Raw genomic sequence first — 23,339 nt, 5'->3', positions numbered from 1 at the left:
ATCCCAGGCAGGCTCCATAGGTCCTCTTTTCTTGGATTTCTTATGTTTTATTTTGATGTTTTGTTCTTAATAAAAAAAAACCTGACTTCTTGTACAACAGATGTTTATTTTCCAGTGGTAGTTTTGTGGACGTCTATAAAGACTGTTCTTCTGGGATCGGAGCAAGCATGGTGGATCCAACTGCTTACTATGAAAGGGCTGCTCTCCATTCGGGTATCTGTGGCCTCAAATATAAAACCGAGCGCAGAAAAGCAAACTACAGGTGGCGTCTGCTGCGCAAAAAGCAAATGCTGCGCACTTCTACTTTCAGATTTATAAAAGCCTGTGCACATACGTCCCACACCTGTTTCCGTTTAAATTAATCAAAATCAACTCTAAAGCGGGCACACGTGAGGAAACGTCTTCCCACGCCCACATGGTGGCTATAAATGGTCAGGTGGACGCATATGATACATATTCATCACATCATTTGCATGATGAGGGAAAAAGAGTTAAGAAGTGGAATTTTTCAGGGTGTGAGACAAAGATCCTGATGGACCACGTTGACTAACGTAACAATGTTTAATTGGTGGGCACGGCGTGGGCATTACTGGTGCCAGAAAGGCAGAATAGAGGCTAGATGACAGTATTGATGCCGGTAATTTGTTTTAATTTATAAATTAAATATGTACAGATACAACTGAGATTGGCAGCAGTTTATTTAGTGTTAAATAATATTTCTTTATAGTGTCTGTGTGCTCCAGTTGGGTGGGTGGTGCTCCAGCTAGGTCGGGGGTGCTCCAGCTAGGTCGGCGGTGCACATCATTTCCTCAATTTTATTCTGTACCGGTGGTGTCGCAGTTTCCCGTTTTTCCAAATTTTGTCTGTATGCCTGGGTCGGAGCTGCCATGGAGGTAGGAACATTTTCCCCTGGTCTGGTTCACAGTACTGTCAGTCACCATGACAGCTAGATTTTGTTCAGCTTTGTAGACAGAGGCCGTGCAGGTCAAACAGTCCCAGAACAGTTTCCCAGATTTAGTTAGAATGTAATTTTTTAGACATTCTTGTGATTCTTGGCAACTTTGGAGATGTTGGCTTCAGTGTTGTCAGTGTGCATCTTATGTTCAGTTGTACTTTTCTTCAGTGCAGAGTAATTTTCAAGACTCGACGACATGCCAGAGTTATACTCACCTTTGTTTTGACAATAATGGTTCATCATTATGATGGACACGGAGGCACGCGCACACACTGCAGCTTCTATCTATCCGAACGAGACAATATTTTCCTGTTTTTTGTCATGTGAGTAGCATTGTTTTTGTACGTGTTCATCGTATCACATTGCACCTGAAGGAAACACAGTTAGATTGCAGATGCTGATTGGTTTCCAGTGTCTCATGATCACTGCAAGGTATTACGATAAAAAAAATGCTAAGCTTTTCAGTGTGTAGCCTGACTACTAACGTTCTGAAAAAACGAGCCAACTTAGCATGTCCTTATCAGCCTGATCATTCCTGCACGTCTGCAACAAAGATAAAAATAAGACATGGTGTCTGTGTTGCCTTTAAGGCTTTTCTTTAAATAAATAAGTTGGTGTTAAAAAAGTTGATAGCTTTCAATAATATTGAAGGTGGTTACAAATTGTTTCGATAAATAATTAATGGTTTCTTTACGTTTTTATTAAAAAATATTGTCAATAAAATGTAATTCCGGTTTCCGGTTACGTATTTCCGCTTGTAAGCAAGAGCCCATGTGCAAGGAAGACCATACGAATGTTATCAGAAGCCATCCGTGCTGAATTATCAGGCAGGAATGCCGTAAGTTCATTATATTATGGTTAATACAGATGAGATTGGATATCAATGCTTATTTCGCTAAGATATGCCTTTGATGCACTAGATGCACTTTGTTTTGTATGTGATGACTGCATTGTTAAGATTGATTTATTTTCTGTTATTACAGTTTTCACCACATACTGTTCATGAAGACAATTAAACCCGCTTCAACCAAACTCCAGGGTCTTCATCTGTGGCTTAACCCGGTGTCACCAACATCTTTGTTGAAAACACTACAGTGTCGGAGTAAAAGGAGAAATAACGACAGAAAAACAAATTACTATTGAGTGAAGACAACAGGATGGATTTAGTCGGGGTTTCGCCGCCACAAATGTGCTGGGATGCTACCAACCTCGCAAATTCAAGCTACATGTGGATTTAATGTTCTCAGGTCCCCTTAAGAGAAAGATCGAAGAGTAAAAGTGCAGCTACCTTCTTCATTGGGCGGGTGAAAACGGTAGAGACATCTATAATATGTGGTCACTAACCGAAGATGAAGGAAAGCTACTGAAAACTTATTATGACAAGTATGAGGCCTATGTCATGCCAAAAGCTGACAATATTTGCTCGCTACAAGTTTCATGAAAAAGTTCAAGCAGCAAATGAGCCAGTCAAGCAGTTTATGACAGATTTAAGACTCCTTGTTAAGGACTGTGCTTATGCAAACAGTGACGAGACGGTCCGCAACCACATAGTTTTCGGTATCCACTCACCCTGCATGAGAGAGAAGCTACTTAGTGCTGGATCTGAGCTACACTGGATAAAGCTGTGGATATTACCCAGTCACATGAAATAGCCAAAGCTCAAATGAAAACCATATCAAGCAACGCAAGCAATTGCCATGAGGAGACTGTGGACACGTTACAAAGAATCCGTCATGAAAGGACCCGCGGTTCAAAAAGAGAAACCATGCCATCGACAAATCACGTGAAACAGTTAAGAGGATGTGGCTATTGTGGAAACAGAGCCCACAGTAATGAAGAAAAATGCCCAGCAAAGGGTAAGCTGTGCAAAACATGTGGAAAATGGATCCACTTCTCAAAAGTATGTCACTCTAAACAAAAGAAAAGTGTTCATACAGTCAGTGAAAATAGATCAGAAAGCCGCGACCTGCTCAGCGACGCCATTAATTACACTGAACACGATGGCACAAACACACAGACCTTTGCAGACCTGCCCCAGCCAAAGGACAGTCATATCCTGCTGACTGTTTACCTTTTAGTTAGTAAATCCTGAAAATTTCATCCTTCTTTGTTATAAATATTTCATTCTATGTATATTAAGAAATTTGATATATTTGATAAATATCTACTATAGGAAATTTGTTGTCATTTTTTAAAAGTATATATAGGTTTATATATATATATATATATATATATATATATATATATATATATATATATATATATATATATATATTTATAAAAAAAAAAAAAAGACAGACAGACTTTCTTCTACGGGATGTAAATATTTGTGGAAAATTATGTAAATAAAAAAAGTCCATAGTTTCCTACCTAATGACCAGGAAAATAGATATAATATATATATACAACTGGTACTTTTAGTGTTGAAAGAAGGAAAGAAAGAAAGAAAGAAAGAAAGAACCAAGAGGAGACAGAAAGCAGAGATCTGAGGTATGAGCAGGTGCTGAACAAAGAGATGGAGCACAAGCTAAAAGCCACAGAGGCCTGACTGATGCACAACCACAGACAATGAAGTCATGACCTGTGGAGCACCACAGTCTGCAAGAGGAGGTACATCAAAGGCAGTCCAGACTAAACCAGGATGATTCACATGGTGGTTTTAAATCTGTGCTCATCAGTACAACATTTTCTTTACCTTAATGTAAAGAAAGAACTTGTTAATTCAGTCATTAATGTCTGAGCTCTAAACTAGTAAAGACGACCAAAGAAAGAAGGACGGTCTAAAACTATCTCGATATGGGAGCTCACCTTTGGTGTTGACTATCTTCGAGGTGAGCTCAAGAGTTTCAATGTCTTCAGACCCGATGTTCTCCAGAGTGATGGTGAGCTGCTGTGTCTCTCCGTTGAAAAGCTGGACAGACACGGAGCTGGACAGTTCTTCTTTGGACATGGGCTGTGGTGTGTGGGCTGACCTGTACAACAAGACAAGAAATAAAAAAGCCACCAGAATACACCATTTAACAGTAGATGTCAGAGACCGTGTCAGTTGTTTCTGGCTGTCATCATGTCGGTTGTGGTAGAAACTGACACCTGTAACAGCTGTAACGAGGGTCAAAGTGTTACAGGCAAACAACTGAGGCGTAACATCGCTAAAACTCTTCCCAGTCAGCTTCAAACGACTGTCTGCAGAGACAACAGGGAGCTGGGGGTGAGCTGCAGCAAGCCCGGCCTGTGGCAGCTCCATATCACATTTTACAGGAATCTGCTGGTGCAAAATCTTTTTTAGATCCATGGAACTACGGCTCCTCTTCACAATGAGAGCTGTAGTGCAACAAATTTTACTTTATAAATCCAAAATGGGAAGTTATTCTCTGCATTTTACCCATCTTTAGATTTACAACAGAGCCGTGTGCTGCCATGTGTTGGTGTCAAGGGAGCAGTTGAGGGGTTAAGGGGTTTGCTCAGGTGCACAGAGTGGTTGGTCTCGGTTGACACACTGGAAATAGAACCTAGGACCTCCAAATCCAAGCCCTCTGTAGCCACTAGGCTATCACTCCCTGGTGAAATAAACACTAGGTTGCAATAAAACTCCCCTCATGTGCTGCAGAAGACGACAGGTGCACAGAGGCGATGTCGTCCCAAAGTGCGCCAGTCAGTTGTGCTAACAAACGACAGAAAACAAAGCAGAAACATTTTTACCTTTTGTTTCACTCGTATTCCCTTTATTCATAAAGACGGATACGAAATCTTTTCTCAGATAATCAAATTTTGTGATATTTATCTGATCACACCACAATGAGTTGGCATGAAACGGTTTTCTAAATAAACCAGCGATACACAGACTAACTCTGACACTAAAAGTGTTAAATAAACCACGGCTGAAGACAGTCTGATATTAAGAATGTGAAAAAGTGAAGCTGGGGTACTCCAGCTTTGTGTAGGCTCAAAGTCAGTAAGGCAGTTCGTGGAGCATCCTAGAAGCTTTGAAGTCAAAACTGAAAGTCTCCCCGTGGACCCTGTGAAAACACCCCAGAGACAACATATTACATTTGAATTCTATTTGCTTCATCTGTCTGCTACAGTACTCGTCCAGCACAAGAGAATAAAAAGATTTCCCACATCAAAAGCTGCTGAAGTGCCATGACCTAAATAGTGGATTTTGCAGCAGCTGATTTACATGAGTCCATCGGAGGGTTTACCTGCAATTTACTGGTAGGAAATGAACTCTCATATGTTGTTTCCTCCTTTTGCTGCAATGAAAATTCCACCTCGGAGGAGGGTCATGCAAACAAATTCACCTGCTCATCAGGTGTTTAACTTGGCAGAGATTGCAGCCATTTCTGACACTGGAAAAAACAATGCTCTAAAAACTTATCATTTTATTACTTGGAGTTAAAAGTGGAATTTCTCCATTCATACGTTGGCATGTTGACTGGTGAATGCCCATTAAAGTGCCCATTCACACATTTTATGAACTTTAACTTTCTAGGACAATTGGAGGAAATTCCATCTAAATAAAGTTTGGTTAGTGAGTATTTCAACAGCAATACATCTCCCTTATTCTGGCCCATGTTGCAGCACAATGGACAAGAATATAAATGATAACTGTGCAGCTGATGTGCTCTTTTTGGCTTTAACCCTTTTGGAGAGTGCATAAATCAACCATAGGTGAACAGTGTCACTTTTTTAAACATTTAGGGCCAAATAGAGAGAGTAGCTTGAGTCAGTAGCTTGACCTGAGTTTTCTTACTAAAACAAACAATCCTAAAACATGCTCAAGCATAAAGAAAACTATGTAAAACAAGTTTATCAACTTCCAGATAATGTGGTTTGCTTGTCCACAGCTTTACATCACTAAAGAGATATTGGCCAATGCTTATTTCTCCTGCTCCAACTTGAATTTCTGGAGTAATAACAACTGGATTGCTAAGACTTCATGTCTTCTTCAAAATGCTAAGCTGAGGGTGAATTATTAATTATTATTCATCAGGTCTGAGTCCTGAGCAGAAGTTAAAGATGCCACGACTGAAGTGTAACATTTACCCCGACTCAGACTAAATATTCGATGAAAATTTAGTCTCAACTTACTGCAATATCCTAGTGCTTCCGGTGTCCTACTGGCACCAGGCGGCTTTGCTGCACACATCTGTGAGACATCTGTGTTTTTGGTGCAGACATCAGCGCTAGATAGTTAAGAGTTCTGGTTTTCTCTAAAAATGCTGCTCTCATTTCGAGACTGAAGGCAGATGGTGATAATGCTGCCATTCAGAGGCATCCAGCATAAAAACTCATTATTTTGGCTTTGGCTTTGAATGTGGTTCTGAACCCTCATGTGCACATACTACAGTGTTTCACTGCCACTTTGGGCAGAAGCACAAACATGGAGAACAACCTGAGGTGTTAGCTGCTGATTGTCGTGTTGCTGTGCTAATGTTGGTGTGTTTTATAAATGCACTACAGAACTTTTTCAGATGTTTTTTTTTTTAGGTTTCCCCTCTATTGAGGGCTAATTTAACATCCATCTTGCATCCTACCTGTACTGTGAGATGTCCCCAACCAATAAAAGATGTTGACTCTTGTCTTATCTCTTGCTCTCACCCTTTCTCTCTTTCTTTTCCTGTCTTCTCTTGATAATGTCTTATTGCTGTTCTTTGCTGAATCAGCCAGTGTGTTTATATCCACTTACTAGCACGTGATGCAGTGCGTAGACCAGAATTCGGCTGTAACATCACGCTGCGTCCCAGAAGACAAGGACTCAGAAATGTGCATAACAGATGTTACTGTGTCATCAAACGAGTTGCAAGTTTAGGAAACTTTACCATGTGCATCTGAAAAAAGCAGTTGTCATGCTAACATCACATGATTGTTGTTTTTGCGATCCTGGTGTTTCCCAATGTCTAGAAAGGTTTCTAATGGTTGCAATTTTAGAATCTCATGTCACAAATTCTTCACACCATTTTCTGAGGCTAGACACTACATGTCCTCTGTGTTATTTTTGCTTTTTCATATACTTTATTGCTCTCTGCATTTTACCAGTTTCTACTTAGACTAGAGAGCTGTGGGCTGCCATGTTCCACAATGGTTCACTTTTGTTGCCAGTCCGGGTACGTGAACCTAAATTCACCTGTCTGACCATGAGGGTTAGAGATTTTAATCTGGCTCAATACAAACCTAAGTTGTTTGTTTGCTTTTACTGTATAAGTTGTAACCATAAAGCTGCTAGCATCACAATGTTTCCCATCAGAAGACAGCTGAATATAAACACCCAGTATAAATGGCTGTGCTCTATGCTATTAGCTAGTAGCTGGTATGAGTCCATTGCCTCCACATTGGCACCACTATGTGTTTCACCAATCTAAGGCAGGACTCTTTCATGGCATAAAGGGACATGACTTGGAAGTCTGGACACACCAAGGAAGCATTTCTGACTTTGAGAAGCATCAAAAGTGGGAATGAGCCTCCATAGTAACTATACATAGGCATGGTCATATTGATACTTCGAATTGTTACCTCAATATCTGCAAGTGAGAATACTGGATTTGATACTTTTTGAAATATCACAATACCACTGTGTTTATACAACAATGCAATTTCTTTTCACACTGAGGTTTGAGGATCAGCTTTAAAAGCAGAACCGACTAAACTTCAGTGCTGGCACTCAAATTGTGCAATGACCTCCCCACACATTTCAAGCTGGTCCCCACTCCTGAAATATTTAAATCTTGCCTTAAAACACATTCTTACTCTTTGCCTTTTAGCATAGCAAGAGAATTGGGTCACTGTTTCTCTTTTAATGCATTTTAGCGGATAATTTCTTTTGGTGTATTATAGTCGTATTTCTTCTAGTTGTAGTTTGTATATTTTTTTACTGTATTTTAAATATATTTTAGTTCTCTTTTTAGTGTATTTTTGTTTTTCCCCAAGTCTTTTAAAGTCTTTGGATGTGACAAACATCTGGCTGTGTATGGAATGTCTTTACTGGAATCTGATTTGTGTGGATTTAATGTCTTTATTTAATTTATTCCAGAAGGAAATTGCAGGTATTTTGCAAGTATTGCTTTGTGTATCTAACCAGCAACCACGTGTTTTTCTTTTAATGTGATATATAAAAAGATTAGAGAAAGTACCATAAACTCATGGCATCATATTGAAAGGAAAATTGTGAGCATTATCCTTCCCTAACTCCACACCATCACACATGGTGTTTGGTGCTGTGATTAAATTACATGGCAACACTGTGCATGTTTTTCTAACCGTGGTAGAGATGTGCTGAGCTGGAGACGAGGAAGAGAAGGAATGACTTCCACTAAACAGCCACTGGTCTTCACACCAGGCAGGTCCTCCAGCAGGCAATCGCTGGTCACACCAAATACAGATGTGTGGTAACCTGAAATCAGATAGAAAAATGAGCAGAGTACATTTTAAAAACACATCATGTAACTAAAGAGAAAAATAACATCTGAGAAATGAACATGGCGGCTGGTCTGACCATTGACAGTGATGTTGCCAGCTGTGCGTGGAACTCCAACCAAAGTGACGGGATACAGGCCCGACTCAGCGGGCAGGGACAGTGCAGCAGGCAGAGACTCAAACTCCACTCCAGAAGTCATCAGACCCTGAAGGCAACACAGGGGAAACAACAGTAAAAAAACATACAGATGTAAAACCAAACATACCTTTCATCAAATCTGAAGTGGCACCACTACTGTGCAGAAACCAATCATTCCTGAGAGCAAAACTTCAACAAAAGTAATCAGAGCTGTTGTCTTTTGGGAATCTAAACATGTCATGCCAACAAAGCTCCCCTTTGCTTTTCCTTTGAAAAAGCAGAGTGAAGTGCAGCTGTGTGATTCCCAGACAGCGATTCTCTGTGAAGTATCTCTCAAACCGTTTCATGCAATCCGTCATCTTAATCTCCACGTGATGTCCTGAAGATAAAATCTCTGCCAGCGGGGGCATGGCCAATTCTCCGCTGCAGAAAATCACTGCATGCCTGAGAGGCGGCTGAAAATAAGTCCTACAGATCACATCGCAGAGGGATCAGAAAGGTTTCAAATTTAGCAGGCCAGGCTCAAACTGTTTATTTCAGACGGCAGAATATCCTGTGCCAATGTTTTTTTTTTTTTGTTTTATGCTTTACAAAGGTTGTGCTGGCTGTCTAAAGGGTAATTTTGAGACCATGAATGAAAGAATGTAAACAGATTTCAAATCAACTTAAATGGCAGTTGTAAAACTTCCCAACAAACCTGTATGAAATATGTAGATTTAAAACTAAATTTCTTTTTAGACAGTATGAACCCAAGATATTTCAGGTTTTGTAGCATTTTATTCATATGATTTGCTATATTCACATCTGTTTTTGCATTTCAAACCCGGAGCGCATTTCCAAAATGTTCGTATAAAGCTTTTACCACTTTGCAATGTTTCCTCGCACAAACCCGACATTCTAACACCCAGGATATCAGTAAATTTAGGTGAAGCCTGAAAGCTTCTTCTCATTGCTGGTGTGGTGCATATATTTCTTCAAAGCGCTGAACTGTGGTAGATTTTTGCAGTTTTTCCTGAGTAACAGTTTCACACAGTCACATGTGAAAACTGCTACAAGATGTTGTATCAACCACTAGATGTGCAGGTATGTAAAAAAGATCTTCATGGACACATAAAAAGAGAAATACACAGAATAACAGACAGACACAAATGTCTAATCACGCCCTCTCAGGATTACTGTATTTACATTCCCTGTACACACTGCTGTGTGCAACAAGGCAGACTGAGGTGACGTAATGATTGCATCAATTCCTAACAGCAGACACTACCTCACTGGAGAGAAAGCTGCCGAGGAGCTGATCCTCTGAGGTGCCGTGGTTGTGATTTAAACGCTCTTTGCCTTCACACCAGGACATTATATGCCTTTATTGAATAGCACTCGTCTCAGTATTAACCTATTGGTAACAGTTCATTTCCATTCTGCCTTGAAAAGGTTAATTAGCTTGTTTTACCAACAATAACGATTACAGAGCCAGTGTGCGCAGACTTCATTCAACCGTTTACAATTAACCTTTTGTTTCACGTTGACTGATGCTTTGATAATGGCGGGGTTACTCTTTAAGATTATGATTTCTTTGTCCCAGCACATAACTGCACATTTGATGGCAACAGAAATACACAGAGAAACAGCTTCCAAAGATAGACATTTCTCTTTAACACTACACATATACACAAATAAAGTCCTTAAAGCCCAAAGGAGCTAAAATTCATCCTTAGCTTTTTATACAAAACTAAGCTAAAAATGTGTAATTATTGCATAGTAAGTTTTCTTTTACTACTTTTAATGCTTTTTTGTATCATCTGTAATGTTTTATGTAAAGCACTTTGAATTGTCTTGTACTTGAAATGCGGTACACAAATAAACTTGCCTTATGGTGACCCCAAATTGAAAGAGTCAGGCTTTGGGCTGTAGTTAACAGAACCACTTAAACACAAGATCTATAAAGCAAAAAGCAAAGCTGGGTATTAGTGCTGAAGACAGGGTGACTGAGAAAGGTCTGTCTAGCCAAATTAAATGGTCACCTTGGTGAAAGAAGAGAGAAAAGTCACCTTCTGTGTGTGTGTGTGTGTGTGTGTGTGTGTGTGCTTCACAGAGTTGGTTTATGTGCTCAGGATAGATGGTTACCTCAGACTACGGCCAGTCACTTTGTCTGGGGTACAGATTAGCTCTTGGCAGCCTGTCTATCTCTGCCTGCATGACTGTAGGACACCATGTGAGGTTCCCAGCTGCTATAGAGCTGTAAAGGGCTTCAGCCTCCATCTGTGACCTGATCAATTCACCTCTAGGTGGGAGGAATTGATGGTAGCATCACAAGAGTTTCACCTTGTCCTTTTGATTACTTCAGTTTACCAAAAAAAAAGAAAACTTAAAGAAAAACTTTGCTCTGGATTTTATGGCTCCTTCACAACTTTGGGATGTTTCAGAAAAGTGCATTTACAGCCACACACCCATAATCTGACAAACGACAAAAAAAACAGCGAAACTGAGATTACAATTAACAGAGATGGAGAACGACTTCCTTCTCCAGTAAGGAGGATGTGATTCTGTCATATCTTCCCTTCATACTTAACAGAGGCAGCTCTTTTTTTTTAGTTATAATCATTAATGTGCACTGTCCCTATCAAATAAACTAATAAATGAATGTAAAAAATAAAGCACAGTGTCAACAGCTGGTAGTCAGGTGACATCACATCCACTTCATCAGTTCAAACATGAAGTTCTTATCAACCTTTGAAGATGTGTAGAGAGCACGTTCCTGACTGATGGAAAATTCCCCAAATTTGTGCTGTTAATGTCTGTTTCAGTCAGTTTAAACTGTGAAAACTGATCAACATCACTTCAGGGTTCCCCAGCTAAGGATATATGAAAAACACAGGCTTCAGAGTTCAGCTCAATAACTTGGTCTCTTAGGTCCATTTAAAGCTGTATAAGGAACTCAATTAACTGAAGTCTAATGCTGTTCTTAGATGATCTTATGTGTTTTGCACCAGTTCTATAGTTTTATTTAAATGTTTTATTGTGTGTTGTGTCTTATGTGTTGACTGCTGTAGCGTGCCTTCTTGGCTCGGTCTCCCTCAAAATAGAGACAGTAGTCTCAAGGGAGTTCTTGCTTAAATAAAGGTTAAATAAATAAAAAAGAACTACTTTTTCAGCTAAATTACAGCCATGAGCAAAGTAGAGCAGTGTTCCACCCTGCGCGCGCGCGCGCACACACACACACACACACACACACACACACACACACACACACACACACACACACACACAGTGCTAGATAATCGTAAAAATTGCATTCCCTCTCCATACCTTACAAAACAGGCCTGTGAGACACCAAAAAGACATCATGTTCCTGCATGACCGGGCAAGGTGGAAAATATAAGCAACACTGAGCAACAAATCCTTGTGAATAAAGAAAATCTGATCATGATGACTTAAATCTGCAACATCCTTGGTGGGTAAATACATTTACCAAGTTCAATTTACGACATCTACAAGTTTTTACTTTAAACAGATTATAATACAAAAAGAAGAGAAAGTGAAGATGGTATCCCCACTCTTTCATTTACATCTGCATTTTTTCCAAAAGAGATGGTAATATAATCCGACTAATAAAACCAAATGAGTTTGTGTATTTCTCATCACTCATGACGCAGCTCTGCCAGTTGGCTAATTGACTAACGAGAACTTCTCCTCCCTACCAACTTAGTGACTTTGCCTTTTCTTCAGTTTTGAAAAAAACCCTGACCGGTTAAACACGTAATGTTTTCATGGTTCAGCAGCACAAATCTGCACGGGGGCTTTTATTTTGATCACAGCTTCACAATGACTCAGATTCCCAGATGTTGTGAACTGAGGACCAGCTGCACTTCCTGTCTGTGACAACATGATTTCATCAGACGATGCAGGGACGCTAAATCAGCCAGCGAGACCTGTCCAAGTTTATTTGGCATGAGCTCTGAGACAGCTGCCACAATTAAAAGGCCATTGTCTCTGCTTACAAAAACTTTCATGTCAATTTGTTCTCAACTTTCCAAATAATTAAGGCAACATCACTGCTGACAGGTGAGCATATTGTGCTCCATTCTGTGTGCGACTGCTATCAAACAGCTGAAAGCAGGCTTTTCTCAGTTGGCTTTTTGTTGAGGCTCCACAACTACTTTGCATTTCAAAGTTTTCCCACATTGCTTCATTTATATGCCTGTGCATGTACAAATGAGCAGTAAGGTTGTAACAAAGTGCATAAATTATGAATAGATGATACACAAGTGTAGCTCAGATGCAAATTTGGACCCCTGATGTCTAACGTCTCTTCAAACCTTAATTTTGCAGAACAATTAAAACTAAACAGAACAGAGACCTAAACAGAGAGCCTTTCTGTTCTTACAGGATTTGAGTAAAATAATTAAAGTGATGGCACAACAAAGTGAGGTGGCCCTATGCTAGTGATTTTCTTATTTATCAGAGGTATGAGGGCTTCGTTACCACCACGTCATAGCATAATCTATGGCAATAAAAGGTCTAAAAGCTTCTTTTTTATTCCCTGTTTTTCACCTCAGCTAGAAAATCAAGAATGATTCTGAACAACTTTCCATCAATAATAATTTCTATTTTACTAGTGCAAAAGGGCAGCTGGCTATGGTGTGCTAAATAGATGTATAAAAAATAAATTTAAATTCAATTTTGAAAAATTTAAATAATTAAAAAAAAATATTAATGATAAAAATAAATATTTTTAAATTAAAATAAAATTACTTATTTAAATAAAAAACAAATTAAAAAATATCTAAAAATGCCAAAATCTGAGAAATAAATAAAATAAAATAACATAAAGGAAAGCCTTACATAATTTATTGCTTCCAATTTATTATTGTGCTTTAACATTTGAGGTTAATAAACTCCACCCACCATGTTCTCCACACGAAGCTCATAAGGCATTGGGTTGTACACCATCAGTTGCACTTCACAAACATCTCCTTGGACCCACTGGAAGTCTGAAGAAAACCAAAAAAAAAAAAAAAAACAGCAATTTTTAGATTATACCGAGAGTGTGGTGGTACTAAGTCAAACATAATCACAGCCTTATGTCAACAATTTTGGATGCAGATTAAAACATTAATAAATCTTATATTTGGTATTTTATTTTCTTCAGCGGATTAACTGAGATGAAGTGTAAACCCCTAATGCAATTGCAATACAAAAAAGAGCATCATAAGGTGCATCAGTAATACACCAAGAACAGACAAAGTTTATACTGGCAGTCAGGTAGTACAATGAAATAAAATAACCAACAAAAGAAACTAAGATTTGTGTGTTAATTCATTCCTCTATGCAGACAAATCTCCACCAACAGGCTCGTCTACTAACTGGTCATGGCAATGTGATCACACATTAGATTTAAAACCCAGTTGTTTATCTATAGCAGTGTGTTGGAGAAGGGATCCATCTAAAGCTGCTGGATAGTAGCTCTCAAAGACTGGACTTGGGCACCCCCGCTCTATGTATTTACATTTTACCAACGGACCACCAAATTCATTGAATAAGAGTCCCAATGGAAACACAAGGACCCAACTGGACTTTAACTTGACACCCTTAGTTCTGAAGACCAGCTCTACATCCTGTCCTATGAGAATAAATCACCAGTAAGGATGAATATTAGGGATGTCAAATGATTAAAGTTTTAATCACGATTAATCATCCAGCTTTCAAATTAATCACAATTTTAAATAATTTCCAAATAATTAATCACCATTTGCAACTTTGCCTGAAATCTGCCAGTTTTTACTGTATTATATCAACAGAAAGAGCCAATGTTACAAATATTTACTGTTAACTGATCTTCCCTTCAGATGTCCCAAGGGTCAGTAAATGCAGCAGGTATTGTCCTTCTATATTGTTGTTCTGTATCATCTCTACCATGTTCTAGATCATAATTCAGAATGAATATATCATCATATCACCAATCGTCTCCATGGTGATAATTTCTGTCCTAAAACCAACCAATGTGACGACTGAAGTTAAATAGCCAGCATTGATGAAGAAACTCTGATAAAACTGATGATCTGGATAAAAACAGCTTTTCCTTTAGTCCTTGAAGTGAGTGTTTGTGCGAGCAGTAATAAAAGTCCTACAGCAGCATCACCCAAACAGTAAACACCTTCTGATAAAACACATCATTGGCTGCTTGTTTTACACATTTTTCCTCACTTTTTTACAGGCGAGTCCCCTGCCTGGCCCCATCAGAACATTCTAGACCCGCCCCTGCACAGCCCTAATAAATATTAAAGAAAATTGAGGTTTTATTCTAAATAACAGTTACACCCACACACACAAGACCAACACAACAACAAACCCAACAAAACCAAAAGCAGCCCAGATCTTAGATCTTAGTTCCAGCAAACCACAAACACTACAACACGAGGAACAGTAGAAGTGAGACACAGAGAATGGCCACACCTTCAGACAGCACAGTTACCTGTAAAAACCTGGAGCTAAACAATCACCACATCTTATCAGCAATCATCAGTGGCCAGCCTCACTAAGGAGTTGCCTTTATAAAGGTGCGCTGACCCCGGGACCACAAACACAAATCAGATTATACAGTTTTGTTGGGTCATTTTCGAGGTAGAAATATATTCTTTGGTAGAACTGTTCATAGCGCCCTGATGAGCTATCAGCAAATTATATTAGCACCAATTAAATGGACTCCAGAGAAATTTCTTTTTTTGGAAAAAGAAAAAAAACCATAATTGTTTACAGAAAAGCTGCAATTTTCCTGAATTATCCTGAGACTCAGGCTTATGTTAAGTAGGAAAAAAAAAAGAAGAACTGCTCGTGACTCCAGTGTTCCCCATTCCAGAAAAGGATGGAAGTTTTGATATGAAGAATCTATTTAAGTTTCACTTATAGACTAATCTCTGTTTTGAAATGCACAACATTCTGGTTTATCTGGAGAGTTCACTGCAGTAAACAAACCTGCAAAAAAGGCCTAAAAATCCTTCCTCAGACTCTAGCAGGAACTAGGATTTATGGAAGAGAAACTGCAGCCATGCACCTTGGGAAATTAAGCCAGTCAAACGAAAGATATCTATAATATGACTGTCTGGGAGACCCAAAACTGCCCGAGGTTTAGCTCAGAGGCATGCTCTAATGGCCAGCCAATTAGGTGGGAAATATACTTCAGAAAATAGAAAAACAAAGTGAACTGTTTCCATATTATTTGTGCTTTCTCAGTCATAATTCTTCAAGTGTCCATTAATATTCAGCCCTTTCAGAAGCTTTAGCTCTTTGAAACCTCTCAGTACAGAGCAATGATCAATCTTCTTCGTCAGTGCACAGCCTCACAGTTTAATATTGCCTGTGTTTGCATGTCTACATTTTCCTTCTTTAAGGGCAAATTATTTAGTCAAACTCTCCCCAACATGATTTGAAAATCATATTTTATTGACGAGAGACAAATCTGAAGATGTTTACAGCATCCAACAGAGAAATAGTCTATAAAACTATCAGCAACATTACTGAATAATACATGTACACTAGGCACAAGCACTAAAGTAAAATCTATGCATGTGAAATAAAAACTACAAAGCAGTAGAGAATTGTTATGGGGAAAATGTCCTTTTCCTTTAAAAGTACTCCTATATAAAGAAAATGCAGTAAACTTCTAAACACAGAAGAAACAATATCTGATGAATATCAGCATCAGGTGAACAGACAGAAAGATTAGAATCTCCCAGTTTCTAGATGGTGAGGAGAGAGAAATATTCACAATAATCATCCATGCAACTTTAGTGGTACAGTGTGTGTGCGTTAAGACGGGATAAAATAATGGTGTTAATAAATAATGGCGTTAATGGAAGATTAATGTGCCCAGCCTTAATACACACACACACACATATATACATATGTATACAAACACGCACACTCACGCACACAATTACAGATACACCCAATGATTCACCATTGGACCCTTCCCCACTCCCTCCACTTCCAGACGGCAGGTTGGATTGGATGCGCTAGTCAGCTGCGTCCACACTTGGCTGTGCTGGGAGACCCCACTCCCACCTACCATGTGTTTCCTTATGTTGTGATTGTCCGAATATGTGCTTTTATGTACTGAGGTGTGTTTTTTGTATCTCAATACTGGGCCTTCTGGTGCAGTGTAGAGATGCATCTTTTTTCCCCCTCATCTATTGTCCCTCATGTTATCTTTTCCATTTGTGAAAATGGCGCGTTGCCCAGCGGCTGCTGCCTCAGTCTGTCTGATCCTGTTTATGTTTATATGTTGTTGTTGTCTAAGTTTGGACAGGTTGTACTGGAAAAAAATTGTTGCACCTGTTTATATATATAAAGTTTCAAATATATACATATATACACATATATATATATATATATATATATATACATACATATATATTATACATATATATATATACATATATATATATATATATATATATATATATATATATATATATATATATATATATATGTGTATATATGTATATATTTGAAACTTTATATATATAAACAGGTGCAACAATTTTTTCCAGCAGTGTCTCCGTCTTACTCAACATGATAAATGTATCTACATGAGGAGATCCTACCTACCAAACATGGATCACTTTGTTTAGAAAAGCATAAAAGCATTGATTAGGACGGAAAAAACCTTAATTCTGATGTAGTAAAGTTTGATCCTTTTTTTTATTTTCACTATTTGATGCCAATTTTGCAAAAGACTTCTCTACAAACTCGGCAAAAACAGATATATTATGGTCTGTATAAGGTAAATTTGTGGGTGGGTTTTTTAGGCTAACTGTATGCTTTTGGGCTTCTTAAAGCAGCAGATAAACATTTGCTTTGGAGCTCGAAATGGCTTATTTAAAATTCTAAAGGCTCCATTTATAATCCTCTACCAAACAACATGAGGACTATTTTTTCCCATGCAATAGAAAAAGTAAAATAAATCACACAAGAGGATAAATGCACTTTAAATGGTTGTATAAGACAGATTTAATCAAGAATGCTAAAAATATTTCATATTATTAGTTTAAATACCATAAAGAGGATCTGTTTCTCAAAAGCAACTGAGAGCAAATATCGAACATGTCATGTCAGGAATAAACTGAATAAATAAACTTTTCATCAGTTTCTAATTCAGACTTTTTTTCAATACAACTCCAATGAAATCTGATATTATTTTTAAATTTCACAGACTTCTTGTATGTCACTTTATTAGGTACACCTCGTTACACAAATATCTAATCAGCCAATCACAGCAGTTAAGAAGACATGTTCAAAATGACTTGCTGAGCATCAGAATGAGGATAAAAGGGGATTTAAGTAACTTTGAAAGTGGCATGGATGTTTGAGTATTTCAGAAACTGCTGATCTACTGGGATTTTCACACACAGCCATCTCTAGGTTTTATAGAGAATGGTCCAAAAAAGAGAAAATATCCAGTGAGCAGCAGTTTTCTGATCCAAAATGTCTTGGTGATGCCAGAGAAGAATTGGGCAAACTGGTTGGAGGTGATAGAAAAACAAAAGGAAGTCAAATAGCTACTGGCTCCAACCAAGATAAGTAGAACAGAATTTCTGAACACACAACACGTCCAACCTTGAAGCAGATGGGCTACAGCAGCAGAAGACCACACCGGGTGCCTCCTTGTTAGCTAAGAACAGGAAACCGAAGCTAATATTCACAACAGATTCACAAAAACTGGACAATAGAAGATGGAAAAATGTTGCTGGTCTGATGAGTCTCCATTTCAGCTCCACAGGCTGAGAATTTGGTGGAAAAATCACAAAACATGGAACTTTTATCAACAGTTCAGGCTGCTGCTGGTGGTGTAATGGTGTGGAGGATACTTTTTCAGCACACTCTGGGCCCCTTTTACCAGCTTGGCCTGGTTTAACCACCACAGCCTACCTGAGTATTGTTGCTGACCATGTCCATAATGCACCATGTCACAAAGCTCAGATCATCTCCACCTGCTTTCTAGAACATGACAAGGAGTTCACTGGACTCCACAGTCACCAGATCTCAATCCAAAAGAGCAGCTTTGCGATGTAGTGAAGTACATGATACCAATACACGGCTTGAGGTTTTAAAAGAAATTTAAATTATTAAGGAGTGAGAAACTGAGATAGCTAAATCAGCAATAGATACGTACATGCAGCTGTGTTGTTTACATCAGAAATCGCTTTTGTTTCTTCTTCCATTCAAACTTAAGATGCTTGTAAACACATCAAGCTTTCAGGCTCATGTAATCAGTGCTGGTCTGATCAGAACTGTAACCTGATGGAAGAAATTTGTGCATGTAAACATGGCTACTGTAACATCTTTATGCAGATTAAAGACAATACCATCACTCTGGATATGGTCAAGTCTCACCTATACACCTTCTCATGTAACAGCTGATACTGATCGTCATCACTGTTTAATGTCCAGACTATGAAGCTATCCTGAACAAAACCCGCTCAGTGTATATGATATTCAGATGCCGACAGTTCTGAATGTGTGTCAGCTCTGGGTGATGATGTCTTACACCTCTGTTCCCATTAGGATGGACTTCCTCATCACCAACAGCCATGTGCTTGTGGCGATACCAAACTGGACTTACCGATCTTCTTGCAGCGCTCATCTCCTCTGCTGTGCATGATTATGGGCGAGTAGATGAAGGGGCTGGCGGTGGACATATTCTGCCCCAGCAGGCCTTTCACTTTGTGGGGGCGCAGACTGACGGGCAGATTGAGGAGCTTCACTGACCTGGTGAGAGCGTCACAGTAACAATAGTGTTATTCTTATTTTCCTGAAGAATTTAAGGTCAACAGTTCACACCAGGTATTATCATCTCAAGCTCAAATCAAGGAAAAGTCCACTTTCCTTATAGCTGCTTGCTCAGAGCATAATCCAAGTGTAGCTGATGAATATTCATGATTATTAAAAAACAGAGCTGGAGGATTTATAGTAGCACTCCTTTTTAAAGGTTACAAACTCAGCAAACAATAAAACACAGAAGCACAAGCATTTGAGAAAAGTGTTTACTCCAAACTTTCAGGGACAATGAACCTATTAATAAAGATTCTAAGTCAGTGTAATCTTGTGTATAATTACCGCTGCACATCAGAGGATGCAGCTGCCTGGTATGGCTAAAGTCACAATATAATTGAAGGTTTTATGGTTTGGCACTAAAGATTTCAATTACCAGAAAGCTGAAAACACAATTATTTTTTTACAGCTACTTTATCAGCAGGGTTTGGGTTCTCTTGGTTTTTTTCCAGCTCTGATGAACCATTCCTGCCAGAGTGATTTACTAATGCTGCATTACAATATTCATATTTACCTTATTGTTCTCATGCTCAAAAAAGTATTTAATGCCCTAAAGACATATTATTTTCTACTTATGAATGCTCTCTGTAAACTTCTAAGCTTAGGAGGAATAAAATGAACACAATCATTGTTAAAGGTCCCATTTTATACATTTTTTCAACTATTTCATTTGGGTGTCAGAGGTCCAACAAAATTGTTTTCGATGTGTATCACCCCACATTAAGTCTTGGTCCTTAATTTCAGCCATTCCAAATGTGGCTCTAGTGAACTCTACTGAGAACGGGCTGTTTCTGTGTCTGAACCTTCATAAGTGGTGCCTGGGAGAGGATCTGGCTTTTGTTGATGCCCGCTCTGTGATTTCAGAGGGCAGGCTCAGCTAGCCGAGGGCGTGGCGGGTCAATGGCAGTATCCACTACCGGCGTGGGTGGTTACTTCCCTTCATAACATCACAAAGGGAAAGATCTCACACTCACTCGTTTGAGCACACATTCGCTAAAAAGTGGAGCAGGTCATTGAGAAAAGTGACAGAATTTTCTCATTTTTAGGCCTCATACTAAGGCTATGAGGACACATATGACTGTTAGAAAACCTTTAGAAAGTGATTTTTGCATAATATGGGACCTTTAAGGCTGTGAAGACATGCAAGAAATAACCACCCAGCCACAGCATAGTTGCACTTTTTTAACATTTCTTCATGGCGTTAAATAAACAATAAATACACAGTTTGTTTGCATTTGTCCCTTCTGGGCACCCAATAGTTCAGTTGTTACCAGTCAGTTTTAGCACAGTCTAAGGCAATAGAGGTACTTTTTATTTCCAAATAAAAACTGGTGAAATAAAATGGTATGGCAAAAAAATAGTATGGTGAGAGTCTGAGCCTGAATTTGTTACACAATTTAACGTAGCATGATATGCAGAATCCATGTTTTTAAAAAAAGATAAAGATGGCTGCATAGAAATAACATCAAAACAGTGTAACAGAGAGAGAAAAGAAAGTTGCACCATTTTCTGTCTGGTTGCAAGGGAAAAGCACTGGAACTAACTCATTTTATATATAAATATAATAATAAATGCAGGTTTTTAGCAATTTTTCAGTTTTTTTCATGGAGTTTCCACAATATAACGACACCAAAAGTACCAGCAATATTTTTTTTATCTATTTTTCTTGTCATTAGGTAGGAAATTTTGTTTCGTTTTTTTTTTTTGTTTACATCACTATATTAATTTAGAAAATTTAAACCAACACACAGCAAAGTACAAATAACTCCCACTGCCGACTTACCGAACAATGGGAAGCTTTGTAAAGGGCACAGGAGGGAGCTTCAGTCCATCAGGAAGTGTGATGACCTCCATCCCTCCCAGGCACTTGGAAGTGTAGTTCTCCAGACTCTGTGTCACCTCTTTCTTCTCTAAAGATTTAAGAGAACAGTAAGAAAATGGTTACGCAATGCAAATGTAGATAAATAAATAACACCCCCCCTTTCCCAACAACTGCAATGATTACAGCACATAACTTTAAAAGGCACCTCACACCCAGATGATCTGAGAGGATTCATCTTTGTATGTGATACAAATCAGCCGGAGATTAATGATGTGAGAGGTGTCCCTCTTAGCAATGAGAGTCTCAGCCTTCAAGAGAAATTCTGCTTTATTGTATCATCAATACCTTTTGAGAGAACATTACTGTTCACTCAGCCATATAATTTGCTTTGGCTCTGCAAGTTTCAACTGCGTCCATCAATGGAGAAGGTCATTAACTGACAAAATTTTAATAAAGATCTATAACACGCTGTAGAAACACGTGGCACTCACAGGATAGGAGGCTTTCTAGGCTTTTCTCTGCTGTATTCCACATATATGAAATCTAAAATTCTGTCTATGTTTTGACATGTTTACTGTAGTCATGGGTTGAGCTGAAAGGCTGAAACTGTTTTCATGTCTTCCATCCCCACAGGAAAACAAATAAATACGTTTCATGCATACAAACAACAACCTTGCAGATAAATAACTAAGTCTGAAAACCAAGCCAATAGATCAAAGTGAAGGCAGCAAAGCAAGCAAAGAGTGGTGGAGAGAGGAGAAAGAAGAGGGAATGAAGTGAGCAGTGAATGACAAGCTGAGATGTGAAGTGAAAGAAAGAGCTGGACATGAATGGAGTGATGGCTCAGTTGTGATCCTGGCTCAAAGCCTTAATGATCATATGTGGTCTTTTTCTTCTGCAGCAGCTGTTTGTAGCTCATAAATGACAGGAAATAGAGTCCGTAACATGAAAACATTAAAACCACGTGTTTTAAACCTGCTTGCTTTAAAGCTTTAGAACGAAATAAAAAACGGTAGTCAGCAGCCTGGAGTAGGGCCTTCCCACGTTAAATTTCAGCCAATTCAATAAGCATGTTGCATCAGCTCTGCAGGCTACATGCTGTTAGCTTTCAGATTGAAAATGTACTTTTCTTTATCTTACTTTTTAAAAATATGCATATTTTTATTTATTTATTTATTTTAATTATGCTTGACTATCGCTGCTGCCTCACATATTTTGGATTCTTCTGAAGCATTGTTTGAGCATGTCATCAAAAATTAAGGCTACGTGCTTCCAAGCTACAATATACGAGTAATTGCTGAGAGCAATGTCAGGGACCAATTTGACAGGATTTGAAGTCCAAGGATCGATAGTGTCAAAAAAGACACAAAGATTCAAAGACAAGACACAGCATGCTTGTTTTTGGCCTTACATGTCATCTATAACACCTTTGTCTGTCACTGTTTTTCTGACGTGTTCTCAAAATAACCAATGCTAACCTCTACTGTCACCATGTTTATTATTTTGTTAACACTAGGGCTGCACGATAAATCATTTAACCATCTCGATCCACATCTACACGTGATCTCACACACAGCAATTCTAAAGCATTTTTTTTCCCGAGCTGCATCACAAACAATTTCTCATGCGTTGTTTTCAAGCGTCTCCAAACGCAACACTGCCGTGTGGAAGTATTTTGCATAGGAGTTGCATAGAAAGTGTGTTTTGCCCTGGTTGCAGCACCGAAAGGCAACAGCACAAATCTCTACAATCACATTAAATGTCACCACAAAGTACCACATGATGAAGCCGTACAAAGCAAGAAAAACAAAGATAGATGTAAATAACCGGACTGAACCTTACAATGCATATATATATATATATATATATATATACACATATACACATATACATATATATACATATATATATATATATATAACACATATATATATATACATAATATATAACACACACAAAATAGATATAATATATATATACAAACACACAAATATATATATATATATATACACATAATATATATATATATACACATACATACATATATATATAATACATATATATATATATATATATATATACACATACACATATTATATACATATATACATATATATACACATACACATATATATATATACATATATACATATATATACACATACACAATATATATATACATA

At 38.3% G+C, this 23,339-nt stretch overlaps 1 protein-coding gene across 2 annotated transcripts in view; it reads right to left on the bottom strand.

The window, feature by feature from the left end:
* The window catches only part of trappc9 (trafficking protein particle complex subunit 9), a 273,450-nt gene that overhangs the window by 198,275 nt on the left and 51,836 nt on the right, over positions 1–23,339 (bottom strand). For both annotated transcript variants that reach the window (XM_042011968.1, XM_042011969.1), the window contains 6 exons: positions 21,118–21,244; positions 19,126–19,271; positions 13,410–13,495; positions 8,445–8,571; positions 8,210–8,342; positions 3,764–3,927 (listed from right to left, as the gene is read on the bottom strand). In XM_042011968.1, the coding sequence (XP_041867902.1) occupies positions 3,764–3,927; positions 8,210–8,342; positions 8,445–8,571; positions 13,410–13,495; positions 19,126–19,271; positions 21,118–21,244 (783 nt within the window). The remainder of the gene's footprint in view (positions 1–3,763; positions 3,928–8,209; positions 8,343–8,444; positions 8,572–13,409; positions 13,496–19,125; positions 19,272–21,117; positions 21,245–23,339) is intronic.

This window comes from Melanotaenia boesemani, chromosome 17, assembly GCF_017639745.1.
Source record: "Melanotaenia boesemani isolate fMelBoe1 chromosome 17, fMelBoe1.pri, whole genome shotgun sequence".
Taxonomy (NCBI): Eukaryota; Metazoa; Chordata; class Actinopteri; order Atheriniformes; family Melanotaeniidae; genus Melanotaenia; species Melanotaenia boesemani.
This window is presented reverse-complemented; position numbering and strand designations above follow the sequence as displayed.